This window comes from Dunckerocampus dactyliophorus, chromosome 5 (assembly GCF_027744805.1).
Source record: "Dunckerocampus dactyliophorus isolate RoL2022-P2 chromosome 5, RoL_Ddac_1.1, whole genome shotgun sequence".
NCBI lineage: Eukaryota > Metazoa > Chordata > Actinopteri > Syngnathiformes > Syngnathidae > Dunckerocampus > Dunckerocampus dactyliophorus.
The window spans coordinates 11,001,499-11,026,019 of NC_072823.1; the positions used below are offsets into that span (position 1 = coordinate 11,001,499).

The 24,521-nt window shown below is 38.7% G+C and overlaps 2 protein-coding genes across 8 annotated transcripts in view; both read left to right on the top strand.

The window, feature by feature from the left end:
• The first annotated feature begins 748 nt into the window (after positions 1-748).
• On the top strand, positions 749-6,228 carry nutf2 (nuclear transport factor 2). 5 transcript variants are annotated; one of them, XM_054775641.1, is made up of 5 exons: positions 749-861; positions 2,618-2,730; positions 4,773-4,844; positions 5,141-5,239; positions 5,474-6,228. In XM_054775641.1, exons 2-5 carry the CDS (start codon positions 2,629-2,631, stop codon positions 5,585-5,587), a joined length of 387 nt encoding a protein of 128 aa, XP_054631616.1. In that variant the 5' UTR covers positions 749-861; positions 2,618-2,628; the 3' UTR covers positions 5,588-6,228. The 5 variants fall into 5 exon arrangements, with proteins under 5 accessions (XP_054631616.1, XP_054631620.1, XP_054631619.1 ...); XM_054775645.1 differs by having other exon boundaries at positions 786-861; positions 2,618-2,673; XM_054775640.1 differs by lacking the exon at positions 749-861 and adding an exon at positions 978-1,038.
• Positions 6,229-7,023: 795 nt separating this feature from the next.
• The window catches only part of edc4 (enhancer of mRNA decapping 4), a 30,231-nt gene continuing 12,733 nt past the window's right edge, over positions 7,024-24,521 (top strand). Inside the window, exons 1-19 of one of the 3 annotated variants that reach the window (XM_054776712.1) lie at positions 7,024-7,222; positions 8,898-9,060; positions 9,188-9,299; positions 12,448-12,547; positions 13,310-13,496; positions 13,826-13,976; positions 14,682-14,786; positions 14,955-15,067; positions 15,163-15,246; positions 15,361-15,456; positions 16,758-16,857; positions 16,944-17,124; positions 17,232-17,298; positions 18,125-18,213; positions 18,439-18,623; positions 20,138-20,220; positions 22,917-23,037; positions 23,117-23,412; positions 23,638-23,838. In XM_054776712.1, the coding sequence (XP_054632687.1) occupies positions 7,135-7,222; positions 8,898-9,060; positions 9,188-9,299; positions 12,448-12,547; positions 13,310-13,496; positions 13,826-13,976; positions 14,682-14,786; positions 14,955-15,067; positions 15,163-15,246; positions 15,361-15,456; positions 16,758-16,857; positions 16,944-17,124; positions 17,232-17,298; positions 18,125-18,213; positions 18,439-18,623; positions 20,138-20,220; positions 22,917-23,037; positions 23,117-23,412; positions 23,638-23,838 (2,522 nt within the window). In that variant the 5' untranslated portion in view covers positions 7,024-7,134. The remainder of the gene's footprint in view (positions 7,223-8,897; positions 9,061-9,187; positions 9,300-12,447; positions 12,548-13,309; positions 13,497-13,825; positions 13,977-14,681; positions 14,787-14,954; positions 15,068-15,162; positions 15,247-15,360; positions 15,457-16,757; positions 16,858-16,943; positions 17,125-17,231; positions 17,299-18,124; positions 18,214-18,438; positions 18,624-20,137; positions 20,221-22,916; positions 23,038-23,116; positions 23,413-23,637; positions 23,839-24,521) is intronic. The other 2 variants (XM_054776714.1, XM_054776713.1) reach the window with 2 other exon arrangements.

The window sequence follows — 24,521 nt, forward strand, 5'->3', positions numbered from 1 at the left end:
ATTGTCTCTGTGTGTGTGAAAGAATATCGTTTGAAGTCAGGATGCTTTCAGACCAGGCTTGTTTGAACAAAGTAATTCAATTCATCATTGACTGACTGACACTTACACTATCTCAGGGTTTCCTCGATGACTGACTAATATGATCCCAGTTTTGTCAGCTATCTTCAAACAAATTTTAAGAAACATTACATAAGATGTAAATATGTTATTGTTATGATGTTATTACCATCACCAGTATGCAACAGAGTGATGCATTAAAACGTTGTATTAATAATGTCTTGCACATGAGTTTTTATGTTATGTTAATGTTTTTATAACATGTAGTCTTACTTGATGAGAGGTTAGGATGATTTGATAATCTTCATGGCATTTTTTTTACACATTCCTGTATTGTACATATAGTATAAATAGATTTAGCTGTAAAAATTTGAATGTAAAATTAATAAAGGTAATAAAGAGTTGGAGTGACGATTGTTCCAGATATGGTCTATAAATGCAACTGCGCTTTACATAGTAGTATATTAGTTTGTCTTTCAATACTCACCTTTTTTGCTTATGAATTGTTTTTTTTACCATGCCATCAAAAAAACCCTCCTTCACTTAGCATCGTACATTCATACTAATTACGCACAGATATGGTTTTGGCTGCATATTTAAGGAGAGCAGCGGAACATCGGTATCCAAGTGCATCTCAGTAAATTAAAACAGTGTGTATCTCTGAAACGTGAATAGCTGATGTTTATTACTACAATCCCCACAATACATTGCGCGTGTGACGTAACCCATTCAGTGCGTACTTGGTTCGTAAAAGAACAGCTACGGCACTGTGTCGTCCGCACTCGGCCCTCATTTAGGATAGAGGTAAGGATTGTTGCTTATTTCAACGGAAGGGTGTGTGAAATAACGAACGTAAAAGTGTGAAAATAAAACTTACGGTTAGAAGTCACATTCAGTCGAAATAACCATACCATACTTGCGTAGTTGACTGGCTTATGAGGGGCGAAAGTTGGGCACGCCTCTGTCGGTCAGCTCGTCCTGGTAAGTACCGTATTACTGTCTGCTCTCAGGCCGGAGACGACAACAACAACAACACTTGGGGAAAGATTATTTTTAGTAACCACCGAAAAGCTCAACAAACGAATCAGTTCAATGCTCCATGGTGACCTGGCGTCTACATTTAGTTGGTGGAGAGAAGAAACAGCCTATCATCGGTTATCGCCAACGCTAGCTAGGCGGCTCAACAGCTAATGTAGCTGTGGCTAACTGTCCATATGAAGGCATGCCTGCCACGAACGTTAAAAATAGCCTGGTCATCTTTCGCCCTGACTGCTATGTACGTGGAGAGCAAGTCTTTGCCAAATTGATGCGTCTTGTACGTTTTGTTGTGCTCACTGTTCTAAATCCGCTGCAATGTCCTAGCAATGTGGTAGCAGTGGAAGAAGGCGGCAATATGAAGTGTCGGTCAACTATGGTACTGGGCTGGGTGTACCGCGTGATAGAATGACACACGACCTACTGTGTCACGTTTAATAATTTTATACTATAAATATTGTATAATTCAGGAGGTCATCTTGTACTTTTACGTAAAAAAATACATATAGGCCCGACCACAGCTCTGACCGTTTGCACAATCAAATCTAATACAGTAGCTGTACCAAAAGTCTACCTTTACAAACATAATATTATGTTGTACTTATCTGTTTCTATCGATACTAGCCATATATTATTTCTTGTGTAGTTTGCAGTGGTGTTGAACTGCTGCATCATCCTGTCTGTCATATTTGGTCTCATCAGTACGGTGGCCAACAGGAGCAAAACACAGAAATGATTTACAACCGAAAACAGCAGAAATTAGCCAAGTGGAATGTAAAGTGGCATTCATAAGTCGCCCAAATTTCTTTTGGGAATCTCTCTCATGACTTTAAAGACGGTCATCCCTCAGGTCTGGCTCCTTTGGTAGTCTGGCAAACGTCCGTTTTGTAAGATGAACTTGGAGAATTTCTCATGCAGTGGTTTTAGCAGCATTTTTCTTTTGAATTTGTTTTTGATCTTGCAGTCTTTATGTGATTGCAGCATTTTTCCATTGTATTTCATTTTATAGTGTTTCGTTTCTGTGTTTGGAGAGTTTGGGTGTTGCTGTGCAAGTGCTTGTATGGTTTCACTGTATTATAATTACAGATCCAAATGGGTGATTTTTAAACTGAATTCTTTCTAAATGAATAAATAATAAATACATAAAATGCAGTTGTCGGTGCAGTCTGCTGTGGCTCATCCTGCAACTCAAGTCAGGTCGCACTTTTCCACAGACAGTCTTGTGATTGTTGTTAGCAACTGAGACGTTAAGTGGCAGTTGCTTGTTGTTCAGTGGAGAGTAAACGGTTTATACTACTCATCCTCGACTTCTATCACGTTCTGAATCATATCTCCACATTTGGTGAGTGATATCGATCTACAACAGCGGGGCCGTACCCACCGCCCAATGCTGACGAGGCATCTAACATCGGTGGCATCTATAATAATATGATTTGACCTTAAATGACCTTAAATGTTACTCTTTCTTGTTCCCACCACTTTTTTGTGATCCTCATTGCTTCCTTCTCTCTTATGTCCCATGCAGCGTTATTCAGGATGGTGGAGCCGCCGCCTCTGTGGGAGCTGATAGGCACGGGCTTTGTACGGCACTACTACCACTTATTTGAAAATGACAGAGCAAAACTCGCAGATCTGTATGTGAGTGTAACTTTGGTATTGAGCAGATTTTCCCTGCAATGCATTGCAACTTGTGCCAATGTAGTACACGCCTCCAATATAAATATTCGCGTGGTTAAAGTTTTATCTGTAAGTCGTTACAAAATGATTACCGGCATTGAAGGTTTGGTTGACAAATACTGTAGCTGTATGGTTGGTGAAAAGAATAAGTTTTGTGTATTTCTCAACTCTTTCTATAGTTAAACAAGTTGGAATACAGTGACTATAAAAAGTTGCAACCGCACCTACCAAATGTCGGTTAATGGCACAGTTGCTGTCTAATGACAATGTATTTCATAACTGACTACACCACACCTATTTATGATGTTGGACGAACGCTACGTGGCTACGACAAGCCATATGCTGTTGCTTTGTTTGAAAGTACTATAGTTGGTGTGCTAAACCTATTGATAACATGGAACGGAACATGGCATTTGGTGCCAGACATGTTAGAGCTTTGTTTAGGTAAATTTCAGGTGCGGATTCTAAATATGCCATCTGTCCCCCCCCCCCCCCCCCCCCCCCAAAAAAAAAAAAAAAAATAGGCTTAGGTTACTGAGCTATGATATACCACTGGCAGGTTTGACGTTTACGAATCATTATCATTGCCTCTTTGATTAATAAAATTGTTTCCTAAATATATAGCTGACAAACGAAATCATAGAATACTGCTAATTGTCTTACACAGAAACACACGCTGAGACATTCTCATGAGAGGTATATTATAGATGATAATTAAAAAAAAAATAGCGCTGCTCTACTACTATGAAGAATGTCATATTATTTGGTTGCATTATAATATGCTGTACCTACAAGTCTAAAATATAAGTCACCAAAACCTTTTTTGAAATGTTGTTCCCCAATGTAAAAAAAAAAACATCCAATGTTTTGTTTAGTTGAGTGATTGATGCATGCTGGTAAAGATGAAGCATAATTTAGCCTGAAACATATAAACTATTCTGTTATTGACATATTATTACCTATCACTACGAACACAGAAGAACATAAACCAGAGGCTCTGTACTCGTAACTATTAATCTCCATAGGAAATCATTTATTGAAGCTCAAAAAAACATCAGTACCCACTTTATCACCTCAAACATTTGAAAAATACAAACAATATAAAATACTGTAATAACTGTGAGAAGAAAGATTTACATTGCTACTACTGGATCTGTCCAATAGCAGTTACTACTGTTTTTTATAAAATACTTCCACATGAAACTATTTTCCTTAAAACTTTTTTTGCTTTAGACAGCAACAATGGATGTCAATATTTTATGAAAAAAAAGGATTGAGAAACAGGGGCCGCACGGTGGATGAGTGGTTAGCATATTGCCCACACAGTCAGTAGATCGGGAAGACCTGGGTTCAACTGTCCACTTGGGCACCTCTGTGTGGAGTTTGCATGTGTTCCCCGTGCGTGCGTGGGTTTCCTCCCACATTCCAAAAACATGATTGTTAGGTTAATTGGTGACTCTAAAATTGTACATGATTGTTTTTTTGTGAATGATTGTTTGTCTATATGTGCCCTATGATTGGCTGGAGACCAGTCCAGGGTGTACACCACCTCTCACCTGAAGTCAGCTGGGATAGGCTCCAGCATACCACCGCGACCCTAATGAGGGTAAGCGGCATAGAAAATGGATGGATGGATTTAGACACATGTTTTGAAAGCCTGTATTGGACAAGTGCTTTCTAATAGCAGGTCCACCCAGCAATGCCCAAAATGCAACATTTAGACTAGGCTTGGGCAGGAGTACCTTTTATGTTTTTGACGATCCAGCCATCCATTTTGTATGCTGCTTATCCTCACTAGGGTTGCAGGGTTTTTGAAGATGTTCAAAACTATTTTGGCAGTTGTGAAGACTCCAAAATAGACGAAAGCTTTAATAAAATCATAAGTTGTTTTCTTGTGTCCTGATGATTTCAGTTTATTTAGTTGAACAGTACAGTGACTTTACTGCATAAAAAACATTTTTCAGGGGGAGTCCCAATTAATTGAACTTTTGTCCACCACATAGATTCAGGAGTCATTACTAACCTGGGAGGGGGACAAACTCCGTGGAAAGGAACCAATTATGAAGAAACTCCTTGTAAGTGTGTGTGCTTAAAGTGTATTGCAAATGGAGGAGATACTTACATGGCTGTTTCAAATGACAGGCACATTGGCAATTTCATCCCCTATGACTGTTGCATGTACACAAGAAATGTTACATGAGCTTAGGGTTTGTTTTAGGGTAATGTACTAGTCATTTGACTGTACATCTTTGGAAAAATGCTTGCAGAGTATTTTTCTATTTGTTGTCTTATAACTGTGTTTTTTATGAAACATTTATCAGCATCTAATATACATGCATTAATTTCCTGTGGGGGAATCTGTGTGTGACAGAATTTGGACTTCAAAAAAATAGAGCATACAATTACAGCACAGGACCACCAGCCTACCCCAGACAACTGTGTCCTCAGTATGGTTGTCGGACAGCTAAAAGTAAGTAGAGCGACATTATGCAGTCTTATTTGGACCTGTTTTTTTTAAATTGACCATATACATTTTCTGTTTCATATTGTTAATCAAGCTATATTTATGGTGAAAGAACATTCCTTGTGTATCAATGTAGTGCTTAACACCTCAATGCGTGCATTAGTTTCATAGATGCAATATGAGGCTGGTGTGTGAATGGATAGCTTAACAGCACTGTGTTTTGTGTATTTGTGTTTGCAGGCTGACAACGATCAGATCATGGGTTTTCATCAGATTTTCCTCCTGAGGGAAATAAACACTTCATGGGTGTGCACCAATGAAATGTTCAGGCTGGCCCTTCACAACTTTGCCTAACCGATTCCTCTACTCTGATGGGCAGGGGCAGCCATAGTGAAGGATGCTGTATAATGATGGAAGAGAGGAAAGACGTGGGCTAAGAGAGAGGATAAAGCCCATGCTTACCTCCTTCTGTCTGCTTTGTTTGTTGGACAAGCATGTAAACACCAGAATTTAGATATCAAAGTCATAGCCCAGTCCATCCCATCCAGTATACATACAATTCCCTTTTGTTTTCTTTGCTGGCGCTCAGCCATCCTATCAGACAAGACATTGGCTCTGCTCTTCGCAAGTTCATTGTAGGTCATTCTACTCACTTCTGTTAACATTTTGTCCAGGCAGTTACAGATCAAGCTTGGCTTTATCAGTTGCATTATGCATCTTGCCATGCTGAGATGCTATGATGTTCACTCTGAATTGCTCCAGTGTGTGTAGTTGAGTTTTTAAATCTTCCTTTATAGAGTGCTTTATTACCATGCCAAGTGCTCATTCCCGTGTCGCCAAAGACTCACATCAGACCACAGTAAAATGTTTGACTTGGTTATGTTGGTCTGCATTTTTTTCTATTCATCTGTCTTTACTTTCTTCCACAGACATATTTGGCATTTTACATGGACAAAAGCCACAATTCACAATAAAACCTGGACTTTTTTTCATAATGCTGTGGACTCATCTATTTGTGTAACTAAATTTCCAAAATGTTATGCTACCAGTGCAACCGATATCTTTCATTGCATATTGGTTTATAATAATGCAATTTTAGAACCAGAACCAGAATCAGAAAAATAAAACAGTATTGAGCTATAGAATTTTCAAATGCAACTGCTATTGACTGACGTTAATCGTACAAGCCACTGTATACGAAACTTTAAGTCGTGACCATACTTAAAATATAGTCACCTTTTGTTTCAATCATTGCTGTAATTGCAATTAACTGCAATTGTATGAAAAGAAATGGGGGGGGGGGGTAGGTTACATACCAGGACATTGCTAAACTTATGATTCGTAGTATAACTTTGCAACTTGCAGGTGTACCAGCAAAGCTGTCTTTATTTTCCAGTGTCACGTCACATGTTTGGGAAGCCACTTGTTGCTACGCAGAAGTCGCCTTGCAATATCAAATCCCAGTTTCAAATCAAAACAATCAAAACCCACTAGGCTGTCAACTCAGCCAGAAGTAAAAGGAAGTGCAACAGAAAGTCTTCAAAGGATGAAAGTCCATACTATATTTTTTTCTTAAAATGACTGTACACATTTAGTACCTGAATCACAAAACCACGGAGATAATATCCGCTAGAGATGGAAGTGAATGCATATAAACAAACATATGAGGACGAACTGTGGTGAGAAATGCGATGTGTAATTCGACGTTGATTTCTGCCTGGGGAAAATTCTGCGCGCCGTTTAGATTAGGTGGGAACCAAAGGCATTGACACTAGTCGGAGCATCGGCGTCAGGCACACCGGAAGTTTAGACCGTTGCTCCGGGTGAACGAAGTGCATATTGACAACCTCACTTCAAACCAAATATATTACTCACCCCCTCGTTATCCTATTCCCTCGCCCATGGCGTTCAGTTCTAATATAGATGTTGAGGATGCGACACAGCACCTCAGAGACATCCTGAAGCTCGACCGCCCCGGTACTAGCACTGGTGAGTTTAACCGGGAATGGAAAGTGGATGCGCTGGTTTAGGCCGCAGGAGCTAGTCAAACGTTAGCTATTTGGATCACTAGCTGGCAAGTATGTTCCATCGCTGTCTGTTTAACAATAACGACTCCAGTGTAAAATGAGCAACAAAGCAGATTAATACAGTTATTAGCCATTGGCTTTCTGGTACGTGGAGACACTGTGTGTAAAATGTCATAATGCTTTGCTAACTGCGACGCAGCGGTCTGTGTTCCTGGTGCTAGCCGAATTACTAGCCGCTATTCTGGTGTAAAATACGTCAGTTACTGTACACGGAACTGAGTAAATCGCCATTTGCATTCTGCATGAGGGTAAACATGATCCGTCTTCAACGGTCATGGGTTTGTATTGGGCAGTTTTCTCAAGACTAAACCAGTTCATTTGCTGTTACGAAGTCTTGTCAAAACGACATTTTGCTCCAATTGTTAAAGGCAAGTTTTGTGAGGGGGTGGAGATAAGATTTCTTTTCATCTCTTTCCCCCACACCAGTAAAGAATGCTGATTAATTGCAGTCCACATAGAGAACAGGTGGATCTAATGTCCTTTACAATCAATGGCCTATGGCGTTAGTTCATCTTGTCTTTGTTGTTTTCAAAGATTGAACCAATAATTTGCAGTGTTATGAAAACGATAATGTAATAATTTGCACTGTTATGAAGACGATAATGTAAGTCAAACATTACTCGCTATAGTAATTCATTCAAATATAAAATAATGACTCATTGTCATATGCACACTTAATCTCTTGTCTGTGTATTTATTTGATGAAGTAATGAATGAGTTACTGGCATCCAGTGGTTATAGACACACTGGAATTTTGGTAAGCGTCATTAATTCATTCCAAAGTTCTGACTGTAACCGAAACAGATGTTAACCAAATACATTTTTAACAAAAGAAATAATTTAAATCCAATTACTCTTTTCCAGAAAGCCAAAAATGTTAACACAAAACATGTTTTTATAGTTTTACAATTATAATTTTACATGCAGAAAGTAATTCAAAATGCATAGAAATGATAAATGACAGGGTTAAATAAAAATTTAAGGTTACTTTTACATTCATTGAAGACGCGATGCTTGACATGTCTGAAAATAGGAAGGTGGTGGTGGTTGATCTCGCAGCCACATCGTGTCTTTGGGAACAGTCTCGTCTTCAATGAAAATAAAAGTAACCTTAAATATTAATTTATCCCTTTCATTCGTCATTTATAAACTTTTAAAATTGTAAAACTAAAAACGTGTTTCTAGTCTGCTGATGACATCGGGCGACGTATCTTCCTGTTCAAGTAGCCATTTTGTTTAAGTTAATAAGATGCTAAGAAGGACGGATGTTTTGTGATTAAAAAATGTGATTAAAAAATACATTTAAGAACATAGTTGGACTCAGGCAGTGTATTAATCACACGACAACACGTGCGCCATATTGTATGCTAGCCAGAGAATGCACGCAAACCAAGGCAAAATTCTGATGTCAATTTTTGACGTAATGGAAAAATGCGCTAACCGGGGCGGACGCTAATTGAGATTCCACTGCATATTTGCAAAGTAAATTTTATTATTATAATTTTTTTTTAAAATAAATGTAGTGTAATTTTTCAGTCACTATGAGGCCAACTGAAATGATACATTTCATTCAACAGATGCATCAGGGGATGGTCAGAGAAGGATGTCCTTTAATGGAGAGCTGAATGGGCTATTGGGAGCAGCAGGTCTTCTTGGAGGGGGTGATTTGTCAACCATGTCAGACTCTACCAGACCGATCTCCACAGATGAGATCAACATTTCTCAGGATACCCAGATAATGTTAGTTTGGTCAATCAACTAACTTTTGCAGCTTTAGCACCCAGTATCATAACATACCGCACTTACTTTTCCTATATGCATTTTATAACAATAAAAGACTGAATAATTAAATGTACTGCCCTTTCAGCCTCCTTTCTGGTGATGATCGATCTACCTGTATCGCCATCACCTCAGACAATGTGGAGATTGTGGCGAGTCAGGACTCCAGCATCAATAGCAAGGCTCGAGGTAGCAACATGGTAAGATTTAAAATACTCCTACATCCTGACCTTATCTGTAGTTACTTTTGAAGCCAACTAGAGATTGGGAAGATGCAATGGATTCATCATCAGTTTGGTGCTGACACAACTTATTTGTGTCCGCTGAACACACTTGAAACATGTTGACATTCCGTGTCTCCCCAAACCTTATGCACGGAATAGCTTGCGACTTCATTAATTATTAATACTGGAAGCAATGTGACTTGTTATATAGCTCTGTGATTACTAGTTTAGTATGTTGCCATACAAAAACATGTGGTCTTTGGATGTGTGAAGGTCATTGATCCAATGTTGAGACAGAAATATGGCTTGCCATGTAATTGCCCATTACATTTCATGATTAAATATTTTCATCAATTTAATTATTATTATTATTATGTTATTGTGCCCGTTGAGATAATTTAAACCTGCAATAAAAGCGTGTTCTGGCGATCAGGTCTGGTGCTTGTCTCAACGACACCTAGTGACCAATGTAGAATACTACATTCACAGTTAAGTAAAATGTGATGCTTTTATTGTTATTTTAGTTCATTTAGCCTTTTTTATGCTTGAAAATGTCGTGTTTTTTTTTTGTTTTTTTAAGGCAAGAATTATGTACAGTTTGCTTAAATATGCGTATATTTTTGACAAATAGGCCGTATTCGACCATGAAACAGCATGATTTATAAATTAGTATAAGTTTGAAAAACCGTGAGAGTGAGGCTGTGAAATATGAACTGCAATGTGGTAAATGACAGCTGTACTTTGATATCAACTTTGGCAAGAGCTTCTTGTATGTCCCGTAATTTTAGGGAAAAAAATCAAAATTACAAATGTAGACAAATTCCAAACTTAATTTTTTATGTCAACAGACAAATATTGTTTTTGATTTTTTTTGTTATTATTTTTATCATCACAGGCTTAATTATGTTACAATATACCGTTATACAGTCAAACTTGTCTATAGCGGCCACTAGAGGGAGTCTGCAAAAGTGGCCGCTATAGACAGGTTGGCCCAGTTTGAATGTTGACCAGTAGAGGAAAAAAAAAGGGGGTGGAAAAATAATAATGTTGACCAGTAGAGGGCACTGCGGACTGTGGATAAAAGTTGTACAGCACTACTAGGCTTGTTATTATCATGGTTCATGGTTTTAATCCTGAACATGCATGAGTCAAACAGTAGCACATCACATAGTACAATTCACAATTTTGCATGTCCAAAAAGGAGTAGGAAGAAGCAAAGCTTATTTAATCCTACCCCTCATCAGTTTCACATCAGTTGCAATACATTTATTCACCTCTTGTTCTTCCAAGTGTACTTTGTAGGTCTACATGACAATGTAGTGCAATCATAGCCAAGGTTTTTACTTACTAAAAGGAAGCTAGAGGCTTAATAAAAACTGATAGAATATATCCACGACCCACAGAACAAAGCTGTGCTAGTAATGTCTTACGCTTGTTTTTTATATTTTACTTTTTATACGGCAGTGTCATTACAGCTTTAGTTCATCAGGAAGTGACGGTGGGCATCCCGAGCAGGAGAGCTAGGCTCAGTGCTAGCTGTGAGTTTCGAGAGAGTTGGGAAGTGTGTTTATGTTGGCGTGGATGTAAAGTCCTGCAGTGTTCTCCGCTGTTAATAAAGCGATTAAAGTGCATCGGCGACGTGAGTCTCTTCTTCCCCACAACAAGCGGCATTACAGTATTGACCAGTGCACACCAGGAAATAAACGGTGTCATTTCTTACAGGCATTGGCTGGACAGCTATGTAGTGGGGCCTGTTTAACCTTTGCCTTGTGGGCAAGCAGGAAGGAGAGACGATGCTGAGAGATGTGTGTGTGTGTGTTCTGAGCTGCTGTCTGGTGGCCGCGTTCAGTAAATAAAGTTGGCAGAAGCAACAGGAGAAGTTTCCTTCTTTGCTTCGGAGCTGAATAACACTGACAAGTTAACAGACTAGTAGCGAACGGAAAAGAAGACTGCTTTGTTTGTGTCGAATACAGAAGATGAGGACTTTGACGAATTTGTGGATGAGGATTAATGAAAAATAACGTGAGTACATTCTAAAATACTTCAATTAAGTACAACCGAACTCAGTTTTGCTCCCGCTGCCGCATGCATGCTAGCGTATGTTTATTTTTTTTATTGTAGCGTCGCTGGGAGCACGTCCTGTTCCCAGCCTAATTAGCGGTAATGTTTTGGTGCAAATGCTCATAAAGTTACATGTTTGACCAGGAAATAGCAAGCTCAAAAGAAGACTGCTTTTTTATGTGGAACAACTGACAGTTTGTGTGGATCTTGTGAATGATTGTGACTGAGCTAGGACTCAGTAATTAAAGTCTACACACGACGGCTTCATTGATTGGAAAAACAAAACTTTTTCGTGCATGAAGCTTCTGCTTGAGTTGGTAATTTGGACGCTATATGCAGTCAGATATTGACCAAGGGTGACAAAATGGGTGGCCGCTGGCCGCCTTGGACAGGTGACTGCTATACACAGGATCTATAACGTAAATTTGCTGCGGGGGATTTTTCAGCGGCTGCTATAGGCAGGTGGCCGTTCTATAAAGGTGGCCGCTAAGACAGGTTTGACTGTATATATATATATATATATATATATATATATATATATATATAAAAATAAATAAATAAAAATCACTTATTTTTCTAGTGTATTTACACCACTGCATGCATTTTGGTCTCTTCATCTACATTGGCTAGTCTTCTCTCTCTATCATGCACAGTGAGAGGTATCATTAATTATGTATGTGAGTATCATTAATTATGTGACAAATCTCTATTAGAGTGAGCTTACCATGTGTTTTGAATTTGTGGATTATTTTGGTTAGTGGCTGGGGTAACAATGATTGGCGTCATCAATATTTAGATCGATGTGCCCTGATTTTGCAAATTGGAATTAGTATTATTATTTGAGTAGCATTCTCATTTACATTTGTGTGTCTGGAATGCACCATTAATCAATCGTGCAGTAATGAGCAGCCTCTTTTATCAGTTTTTATGTTTTACGTGTGTTCTTATCTCACATAAGGATTGTGGATGATGGGCAAAATAAAAAAAAGTGCAGTTGTCCTTTAACAAACCCTGCCTTATCAGTAGCTATGAATTTTGAATGAAGATTTTTTTTTTTTTTAAGGTGAAAATTCAGCCTGTTGCCAAATACGACTGGGAGCACAAGTATCATTATGGCAGACTTATTGCCGTGTCAAATTCCTTCATGGCCTATGCAATTAGAGGTAAGAGATTGACTATGAGAAGTACAATACTGAGCAAAATCTTAAGACCAGGTACAATGTCATGCTACTGAATTTTTTAACTCAAAATTTTAAGACAATAGCATTAAAAAGTCAAAATCTGCACTAAAATCGGTCTTTCATGTCAGGAATAAATAAATGTATAAATAAGCCGTCAGCGGCTGTTGAAGCCCAAAATCACACAACGTCCTGACATGTCTCTGTGCGAAATTTACACTGTCATGACCGGGAAAAAGTTTTTTTTTTCCCCCGCCCCCCACAACCCTCACTATGTTTTAAGGAAATATAAAGTCACAGTTTGAGAGGCAAGAGGCCTTCGCTTGTGCAATTCAACAACCTTGCCATGCTCAGACAAAGCCTTTTTGCCTTTGCCATAAGGAGGTCATGACAGTGTGACTGTCTCACACAAAATGATATGAAAGCACATATTTTGACTTTTTAAGGTTTTAAATTGGTGATCAGCTGATGAACAGCCTGTTTAAGCTTAGATGCAGTTTTCAATTAATTGACAATTCTTTATTCCTTGTCCAGTTTCTTCTTTTTACATTTTGATGCTGCACGTACAGTTTTTTTGCATTGGTGGATTGCAACCATTCGAATACTTTTTCTCCAGTCTTAAGATTTTGCTCTGGAGTGTACACAAGATGCATTTTTTTAAATAATACACATTGTTGAGCAACATTTTACTAGACGATAATTTTATACTAATGTACTAAATTTGTGTATATACTTTGTTTCCCACAGGAGCCAACAACCAGGCAATGATACGGGTATTGAGTGTGGGCACTGCAGAACGTTCCCTACTGAAAGGCTTCACTGGTGCCGTCACAGACCTGGCTTTTGCCCACCTTGACTCCTCTCTGTTGGGTTGTGTAGATGAAGCTGGCAACCTGATGGTTTGGCAGCTCACATGTACCGGAAGTACGATACTGTATCCTGACAAGAAGTTACACTTATTTTCTGCCTTTTTTGCTAAGCCGATTTGGCCTTTGGCCTTCCAGAATGCCAGCCATACCTACTAGAGATATGTATACTATAGTCCTCGATGCAGTAGATGAATTTTATCTGATGTCTCAACAAGTCTGCTGAACACATTGCTGTAACAATTTTTTGTTTATCCTCATCTAACAGAACCAAGTCCACACTTAATTGTGATTTTACACATACACCTGTGATATTGCAACTTGTTTATGGCTTAGTAGACAAATCAAACGAGAACTGTTTCCTCCTCTTGCTTTCTTTAATGCCTTTGCCAAAAAGAGATCAGATAGTTGTTCATATCCAAAGGCCACAGGACACTCCGCTGAACTCACATCGGCGTCTCATCTGGTGCCCTTTCATCCCGGACGACAACGAGGACAACAACCAGGATGACACCAACCAGACCTTGGCCCTTCTACATGAAGACAGGGTATCTGTTTAATGCAGAAATGTGACTTATTTTTTTTTGGATGTAACAGTTTTCTTTTTCATGTAACATTTTGTACAAAAATGCAGCTCCAAAGCCGTTGAAATTTATGTTTGAGTCATTTTCTTGCATGTTGCAATTTAAATATCATCTGTATCTCACCTTTGGTGGCTGTGTTGATCATAAACAGAGTTTTGATATGGCACATTGCCTGCACATTAATTGTCCATAGGTATGAATGTGAGTGCAAATGGTTGTTTGTCTATATGTGCCCTGCGATTGGCTGGCGACCAGTCCAGCGTGTCCCCCCCCGTCGCCCGAAGTCAGCTGGAATAGGCTCCAGCATGCCCTCGCGACCCTAAAGAGGAGAAGCGGTATAGAAAACGGATAGATATCTTTTTTTTTTTCTTAAATTACTTTATTACAATTCATTTGCAAAAATTGCAGATCCTTTCCTTCAACGTTGCTCCCCCCCCCCCCCCCCCCCCCCCATATCATACTCTACATGTCTGCGTCTTAGGTTTTGAAGGGAACACAAAGGTGAAAATTAAGTCATAGCTTTGACAGCCTTTACATGCCGCCCCACAATACACTTCTTCAGGAACGATTGTGCTAGTGCCCTAGAATGTGTTGTGGGATTAGAATTTTATCTGTAAAAAAGATTCCTAGAAAGCAGTTCTAATATGTAAATTTGTCCCTCCCTTACAGGCTGAAGTGTGGGACCTTGAAGTGTTGAGGGCCAACAATGTCAGTTGGCCTGTTGATGCCACAGATTTGAAAGAAGGCCTCATCACAGTGAGGGGATATACTCAGGTAGGGATATATATATATATACAGTATATATATATATATATACACACACATACATACACACACACACACACATACTGCTAAATTAATACATAGTAGAAACACACTTGAATTATATTCTATTCATTTATGTAGCTGAAATACAGTAAACATGTTTTACTTTCTTACCAGCGTGTCAGTGAAGGTGCCCTATCTCCAGATGGAACTGTGTTAGCCACAGCCAGTCATGATGGTTGCATCAAGTTCTGGCAGATATACATAGAAGGCGGGCAGGACAAGCCAAGGTAAACAATGAGAATGACCCTATTATATTTTGAAAATTGATGTCAGTGCCTATTACTCAAATTTCTGTGTACTTTCTTTTTGTATTCTCAATTAGATGTCTGCATGAATTGCGTCCTCATGGAGGACGTCCCCTTTCCTGCCTTCTTTTCTGTGACAACCACAAGAGGCAGGACCCTGAGTGAGTAGACTGGTGTTAGTGAAACACACATTGTCTAGCAATGAGTCTTTTACCGTTTGACTTCATTTACAAAGTCACTATGTTTTACAGCTACTTTTATGTTTGTCTTGATAGTGTTCCATTCTGGAGGTTTCTGATAACTGGAGCAGATCAGAACCAAGAATTAAAGATGTGGTGCACAGTTTCCTGGACCTGTTTGCAAACTATCAGGTTATTGCTTATTTCAGTGTCTCAGTTACGCCCATATTATAGTTATTGTTACTTTTAAATTTGACCAGTTGAAAAATTGCAAGAATTTACATTTTGCACTGTTCTTAACTGTTGTTTCCAAGTAGAGCTTCAAATTGAAAAAGAAATGAGTGGAAAATTTTTTGAGTACGCAATTTATTGCAAAACAACCAGTAAACTGAAATAGGCTGCACTTAAAAAAAAAAAAAAAAAAAAAATCTTGCCCATCATCAACAATCCTTATGTGAAACATGAACACATGTTTTTATCTTTTTCTGTTCTTTCTAGAAATAAAAAAAAAAGAGCTAGCGTATGATAGCTAACTATGCACGTTATTGGACAGACCTATTTCGAAAACCTTCAACGTTTTATCGTTTTATATACATGCTGTGACCATGCAGTAACACTCACATTCATGATAACATGTAATAACTTACAGTATTTTTGCCATATTTTGGACAATTTTTAAGCATAACCAGAACTTGGTTACTGGGCGCATTGATTTCACAGAGCCCATAGCAATGAACGCTACTTCCATCAACAACAGAGGATCCAGAACATTATCTTTTTGAGGCTGAGCTCAAAGTTTTAGAAGCCGAGTGGCCAGCAGGAGAAGGTGAAACGTCGGAGCAGATGGAGGGCGTAGCTTGCCAAGCCATGCCGACAGAAATCGAGTGTTTCTGCTGCACGGAGTGGCAGAGAGTTTTACCATTGATGGAAAGGCTACTCATACTGAATCCTTAAAAAAAAAAAAAAAAAAATGTTATTTTTGTTGTAGGGAGGTTTTGTTTTGTTTTTTTAAACTTTTTATCAGCTGATGAACAGCCTATTTTAGTTTAATGGTTTGTTGCAGTAAATTGCTGACTCAGACATTTTTTGTCTCACTTCTCTTTTCATTTTGAAGCTCTACTTTGAACCTCCAAGATTTTTAAATATTGAAGTTTTTTAGTCAAGTGTTTGTATAGTATGTACAGTGAGAGCTAATTTAACAAGTCAAATTCCTTGTTTGTGTAAGCATAGTTGGCCAATAAAGCTGATTCTGAAGTGCAAAACAGTGCAAAATGTACATTGTTTAACTGGCCTTGATCAGATATTTTGATCAGGAGTGAACTTTCTGCAGTGAGCAACACTTCAAACCTTGACCAACTATGATGCTTTCTGGAGTCCTGCACTTTACCACTCTTTACCAGAAATTGAACAGAATGATTTGTAAGATTTCTGCCCTTCAGCTGTATGACGAACATCCAACTTTGTTTGAATCTTACATGTGTGATGTTTTATAGATTCTCTCCAGATCCAGTGAACTCAACAGTTCTGCCTAGTTTGAAGGCAAGTCTGGATCTTTCCGCTGAGTATCTCATCCTTACTGACGTACAGAGGAAGGTCGGTGCAATATTTTCATCTGTTAAGTTTATGAAATGTTGAATTTAAACAAAATGATTACTAAATTTGCGGTTGCTTGTTGCCAGGTTCTCTATGTGATGGAGCTGAGACAAGACCTGGAAAAAGGCAAAGCAAGTTTCACAGCTGTGTCAGAGTTTCTATTGACACATCCTGTTCTCAGTTTTGGAGTTCAAGATGTTACTCAAAGCCGTTTGCGGCACACAGAAGTTCTTCCGCCAGAGGAGGAGAGTGAGAGCACGGCTACAGGTGTGTGCGTGAAGGGATCTTTTTATAATCAGTCATTTGATAATATCTGCATTGTTATTTCCTCCATGTTTACCTAATATATTTTATATTTATGTAATTACTTCCAGAGGGGACTCAAGGGCCCACAGAGTCCAAATCCGGCGTCCAGATTAAACTCTACTGTGTTCACACTAAGTGAGTTCCTGTCCACTGTTTGAGTAGAACACACCTTATTATTAACATGAGAAAGTGCTCTGTCCCTGGTGCTGTATTCTTTGGAACATCAATGCAAAAACTTTGCAAAAACATGCATTTTTTTTGGTGTTGTGGGAGGAAGCTGGAGCATTCACAGACAACCCAGACAAGCATGGGGAGAAAATGCTAACTCTGCAAAAGGACCTTCCGACTGAGATATACAGTAAATACATATGTAATGTGTAAACAATATGTACACTTGGACAAAATCTTTAAAAGACCTATAATTATTTAGCCGTGGTGAATTATAACTCCATTGCCGCATTTTACAAGAGGCTTGTTCTGTTCAACAATCTTGACATTTTAGGAGAGAATGCTTTTTTTTGCTAATGCCATCAGCAGGTCATGACAATATGAATGTCTGACAGAAAATGACATGAAAGACAGATTTTAGTGCAGATTTTGACTTTAATGCTATGGTCTAATCAGCTGATTAAAAACCTGTTGGAGAAATTTACACAAATTCACTCACTATACAATATGTAATAGTAATACACTTCCTAGGCTTCTTATATGGCTGTTTTTAAATGCAGTTTTCAATAAAGTAGTAGTAGCATTTTGATGCTCTCCTTGCAATGTGGTTACAATCCACCAGTGCAAAACCACAGATTTTAAGCGTTTGTTGAGGAGAGTATTTATTCAATCCAATTAACATACATTATTCCTCCTTTGCAACTAAAATACTCATTGTTATGCCATATGGGTCATCTATTATTTATATAAAGGTATGTGTGTCATGTTGTTGTTGTTGTTGTTGTTTTTTTAGGAGTCTGCAGGATGTTCAGATCTGGTTCCAGCCTAATGTGGGCTCCAACTCGAATTTCCTGTCCCATTCTGATGCTACAGATGGTTTTGGTTGGTCACATTTTTTTTTTCTAAAGTACAACAGGACTCACTCAAGTGGTTACTGCTTTCTTTCTTCCTATTGTACTGTCACCTTGACATAGCACTATGAAATCAACTATACATTTCAGTATTACAGCATATAAGCTGTGAATGCATCATGTGATTGCAATGGTCTAAGGAGTTTCATAACATCACTCTGTTTGTGAATTTGAATTTGAAAAAATATGTATTTAGCAGGGTTCTCAGACCATCTGACAGACCATAGTTCTGACAAGGACTCGGGGAGTGGCTCTCAGATGGACCTAAGCAACATGCCATCACTTTCTGCCCCTGTTGATTTCCTGTCAAATACAACCAATGGCAATGGGTCAATGCCGAAGTTGATGACTCCTGATGCCTTCATGACACCAAGCACATCGGTACAAACCTTCCAAAATTTTGTGTGTTGTATGTGAATGTATATATTTTTAAATTTATAACCATAAATGGTCAATAACCATAGATTGCAAACAAAGCACTATATAAATACTATAAAACTATATAAATACAGTCATGGAAAACATGATTAGACCACCCTTGCCTCTTCAGTTTCTTGCTTGTTCATTTTAATGCTTTGTACAACTAAAGGTACATTTGCTAAAAAAATACAAAAAGATTCGTCCACTTACCAACAACTACAGTTTGTTCTAAACTGATCAATCCCATCCATCCATCCCAACACATTTTGCTAAGAAATGTTTTTCCAGTGCAGGGAAAAAAAAAACAAAAAAACTTAAAATTATTTATACAACCAGGAAAAAGTGTCTTATAAATTCTGGGTCGCCTGGGTTCTGTTCAAGGTGTCTTCCCCAGATGGAGTTTTTCCTTGCCTCTGTCTCCAAGCGCTTGCTCATGTGGGGTTCAGTTGGCTTCTCTTCATTTATGATTAGCGTGATCATAGACCGACCTCGTGTGTAAAGTGCCTTGAGATAACTTCCATTGTGATCTGGTACTATATAAATAAAAGTGTATTGAATAATTTCTCCACTTTTCACAATGGCTATAATATTAGAAAAACAGGATTATGTTGTCATTTCTTGAATCTAAATACTGTACCGTTTTTTGGGGGGTGGAGGAGTGACATATATTGCACATGCGCGGTCCAAATCGGGTTGCCTGATGCATGTGCACGACCTGTAACTGCCGTGAAATAGGACGACTGATGACGTAGTTTGCACATGCGTGGCTGCCTGACGCGTGAGTGCTGCAAAATAGGCCGATGTAGACGCATTTTGCACATGCGCAGAACAGATCATGTTTCCGGTACGGTTGGAGTTGTGACAGCGGTGCTGAAAAATACTTTGAATGGCAGTCACCCTTTTGTTATGCCCGAACGGCGTCTGCACATACATACCGCTTCCACTGAGATCCCGTTTGTCTCAAGTAAGCAGGGAAAGGAGAATGCAAAAATGCCACTGAAGAAAAACATAAAATCTATTGCTGGTTATACTATTGCAGCTGTATTTTCTGCTTGCAATACTACAGATCAGCCTAATGACAGTACCTCAACGTTGCCTGTATATTGCATTGTACCTGTAAACTTTTCACATTTGAAATTTTATTTAAAATACTGTGCATTATGAACTTAATTATAACAATATCATACCATGCCACCATCAAAGGAATTTAACACTACAATTTAAGAAAAATAATACAATATAAATAATTTTTAATTTATTTTTCATTGGGGGGCCTATTGAATTTTCCTGGGACCCATTCAGTTCACCACTAGTGGGTCCCGGGGACTCACTACATTGAAAACCTATCAACATCACTTATTGTGGCGTATAATAGGAGAACAGCATCTCTGTTTTGAAACTGATTTGAAATCTCATTAACAAAGACACAGCCCATTTTGTAGTTTTACTCTTCTCACCAGTTGTTTACCTTTCAGGTGCCTGCATCTCCTGGCAGTAGTGCCAGCAGTCTGACAATTGTAACAGCAATCAGCAGCAACTCAACAGACTCAACCAATAGGTGAGTTTTTCCTCTATAATGGGAATTTAATAAAAACTGGTAGGTCAGTAAGGCATTTAACACACTTTATTAGGAAGTTCCATATTGTGCTATTTTGCCAAAACTTCTGGTAGAGAATCGGGAAATTAGCTGTTGTTTCACAGAATAATTGTATCCCACTGTGGGAAAACCTGGTTGAGTTTTTAAACGTATTGTTACTTACAGGTAAATTTACACAAAGGCTCCTGCTATACTGATGTGCTATATATATATACTGTATATATAGCAGTGCTTCTCAGCTGGCCCACCATCACCCTTTTAATGACAAATTGCGGAAATTTTTGAATACAAACCTCTCAGATAGCTTATTTATTAAGGGTGCTAACTTTTAAACATGTTGCAAGCATTCTATCCTGCCCTCTTCTTGCTCCAAGCATCTAAGCTCCGCCCCAGGTAAACATACACATGAACAGGAGCCTTTGCTAAGCACTGGCAATGTAGTTTTGAGGCAGTTTCAAGCACTCCTTTTAATGAAAATGCATAAAAAGGCAGTTTGAATTTGAGGTAGTGCAAAATAACGCCTGTCGGAACAAAACAATTGATAATAAATCATTTCAGGAGGAATAAGGTTTTATCCACAAAAAATGTATAGTGTGTTCAGTACATGCTACAGTAAATATGGGGAGGTGAATCAGAGCATTTGCAGATGGACCTGGATGAAAGGTGAAACATTGTCAGGTAAATCAAGCGAACCCAGTTGCTCTGATTCAACACTCAGTAGTTAAGTTTAATAAAAATAATAGAACCATTTATTCTGTAGACCACCCCTCTGCCTGGGCCAATAGATCGAATTGGGCATGAAACGCCTCCCGACCCATCATACTGTACCTAGTGGTAGTCTTTGTGGGTGGAATTCCCCCTTGCAACACAGCATAAGCTGCAGCAGTGTCTGTGCACACACTTCTACAGTAGAATAGCAAATATTTGCATTGTGTGTCGGACGGACAGCATGTTAAGTCCGGATTCAGTGTCCTTGCCCTCCTGCTCAAGCTTGACAATGTTGCCCAAGAACATAGCGTGCACCTCGTGGTGCCATGGCAAAAGAATAGCACAGACACGAGGTGCATTCCAGGAAATGAGGTTATGTAAAGCTGGAAATGTTTCTGCTCTGTGAACAAGCACAATTGCTGCATGTTTTACCACTGCTTTATGGTGGACTTTAAACAACAAGTAGTGTTTTTACAATATTTCATTGAATAAAATTGATCTTATAGTGTTAATGTCAAATCAAATGGCACATTAAATTACTACAGAATATGAATGAGATGAGACCAACATGTTTACTATGATTTATTTACATCTGATTCACAACTTAGAAGACAGCATGATTTATTATTAACTGAACTCCAAATTTATAGGTGAGCAAAAGTAGAACAGAGACTTAAGATAGAAAGGGAATATGTTCGTAATTAGAATAACAAAAAACGTTTGACCTCTTAAAAACGTTTTTTACCATTATTATAGCCCTGTGGACATGAAACAACCCAATATTAACTTTTACTCTCCTCTTATTCTTTGTTTACAACACATTGCGCAAATGTAACGTATAGGCTACAGGATCACTGCAGAGACACAAGATGGTCGCCGCCTTAAGCATAGCATGTTACCAAGCTAACTAGTTAGCCTCCAATTTGTTTATTCTAAACTTAAAATAGTTTCAAATGGAGTGGGGAAAGAAGGACAAAGCAAGCCAAAAACTTACCACTTCCATACGGAATGGGAGGAAAACTTTTTTCACTATGTTTCACCATGTCATGTCGGACATGCCAAGGCTGACTACATGCAGTGTGAAGGTATAATATCATGTCTTGTCTCATCAATATAACATTACTGACGCCCAGTGACCACAATACTACATATAAATTCTTTCAATATTTTTTGACTAACAATAGGCCATAGTAAACCACGAAACAACCATCATTTATTAATTTTTGAAAAACTGCTGTCGAGTGAGGGAGCGATATTCAAACAGCAATGTAGCGAGGGATGACTACTTGAAATAACTGCAGCAAGCTTGTGACTGATTGACATCACAAAACTTTTGCATTCTTCTTTTGTGATGCCTTTCCAGGCTTTCATCACATGCTCTTTCAGTTGTTTATTCTGGGAAGCTACTTCCTTTATCTCCTCTTTAGCAGGTAAATGCACCTCTAAAGCACTAAAATCTGGAGATTGACTTAGGTAGTCTAAAACTTGCTGTACCTAATGATAAAATATTTTTGTTTTGGGTCATTATGGCGGAGTCAACAAAAGCTGCTCTTCTAAGTTGTATATCAGCTGTATATGTAAATACCTGGATGTAAAAGCTGAAGTGTTGATATCTTGTACCATTGATTTATTTTTATTTTTTGTCAAACTCTATAAATATTTTCCATTTTGAACAAAAATAAAGGAACTGGCCTGATTATTAGACTGTGCAGGTGGTAGTAGTTGTGGCCTGTCCGTTTATATAAGCATATTCGAAAATATCTTTGCTCTAGTGTACCTTTCTACAATGTTCCTATGTACATACAGTTGCACTTAATATTAGATGTATTGAGGTATTCATAAAAAAAAATCTTTGTTTATTTTGTAACCACTGCAACTTTATAATCTTGACACATCTAGGGTTGAATCATTTTGAGTGAAGAAAACGTAATCTTCATTTTTTTCCCCAGAACTTCAGATGACATTAGTCAGAGTCCCAACAGGGCAGATCATAGTAATAATTTGGCACTCCCTGCTTCCACTAGCAGTCCAAGACCTTCTTCTGTCCTGCCTGGACTGGAGAACCTCCCGGTAGGACTTCTACTTCTTCTGCCAGATATGTTTCACTTTTCTGACTTGTTTCAATTCTATCTATATTCTCTTTCTCCAGACACTGGCATCCCCCAACGCTCCAATCGGGATTGACAGTCCACAGGTTCTAGATTCTCCACTGTTGCCACAACTTGCCTCCCCGACCAGGGCCCGTTCCCCTGATGTTATCTCCTCAGCCTCCACAGTCATGTCGCAAGACATGCCGGAGATTGCATCCCAGACCTTACAGCTTCAGCATGGTCTTGTGTCCACTTTAGACTCCTTACCTATGTCTGCTCTTCAGACTGATAGCATGACCTCTGCTGCCTCTGCTCTACATTTGCTCACTTCGCCACGAACAGCCAATAGCAACAGGTACATTTAACTAATAAAGATAGTTCAGTACATAGTAAAGCAAATTCATTCATTATATGATGATGCGTATTACATTCGATCAAATCAGAAAAGATCTGCTAATTGACAATAGTAGATAAAGATAAAGACATTTAATACGTCATCACTATAGTTATTATAAATGCACGTTAACTGAAAGATCAGTTACTTTTCCTCTGACAATTGGTCATTTTTATTTTTTTACAGCCTGTTGCCCATTGAGCTTGGATGTGTAGATGGACCTGTTCCCCATCCCCAAACCCCATCTCTACTGGAGACTGTCTTATCACAGGAAAATCCTGGGCTAGGAGGAGGGTCTACAGATAGCAGCATGAGCCATACTTCTTGGCCAGCTGCTCCTGACATCACCAGAGAAACCAGGAATAGGGACAATAGCCTTGGAGACTGGTAAGAATGATTCATTCATTCAATGAATGAAATACAGTCATCCCTCGTTAAATCGTGGTTCAAATATCACTCCCTCACTATATCGCTTAAAAAAAATCCTGAATAAATGATCACTGTTTCATGGTTGACTATGACCTATTATTAGTCAAAAAAAATATTGAAAGTTATATGTAGTACTCTGGTCCCGAGGCATCAAGTAATGTTATGAGACATGACGTTAGATTACATTACCTTTCACACTGGGGAGAGAGAGATAGGAGTCATGCCTCACTCACGTACGCGACACAATTGCCAAGACAGAGTTGAAAACGGCTCGTGTCGCATTGGTCACTGCCTCCACTCCGGACGGGGTTTTTAATGTGTTCCTTAGCTTGCCTCTATTTCGGTTTGTATATAAAGTTACTTGGTAAACTTGTTTCGTAACGTACAAGAGAGATCAGTCAAGGGCTCGTGTTGCATCAGTCCCTGCCTCTTCCTCATTTAGATAGGTGAACAGATGGAGATAATGGTATACTCGCTCATCCCTAGTTAAAACCCACATTTAGAAAGGGTTTTGTATGCTCTAACTACGCACCTATTCGGGTTATTGATATTGAATCCTATTTGAAATTCACTTATCGCTGTCTGTTTGGAACTAATTAACCACGTCAATGCAGTCGTCCCTCCCTACATCGCGGTTCATG

Coding starts and splice junctions, on each gene's coding strand:
- nutf2 (XM_054775640.1), top strand. CDS start 993: ATGAGGGGCGAAAGTTGGGCACGCCTCTGTCGGTCAGCTCGTCCTG. Junction 1,039..2,617: donor CTGTCGGTCAGCTCGTCCTG/GTAAGTACCGTA, acceptor TGTCCCATGCAG/CGTTATTCAGGATGGTGGAG. Junction 4,845..5,140: donor CAATTATGAAGAAACTCCTT/GTAAGTGTGTGT, acceptor TGTGTGTGACAG/AATTTGGACTTCAAAAAAAT.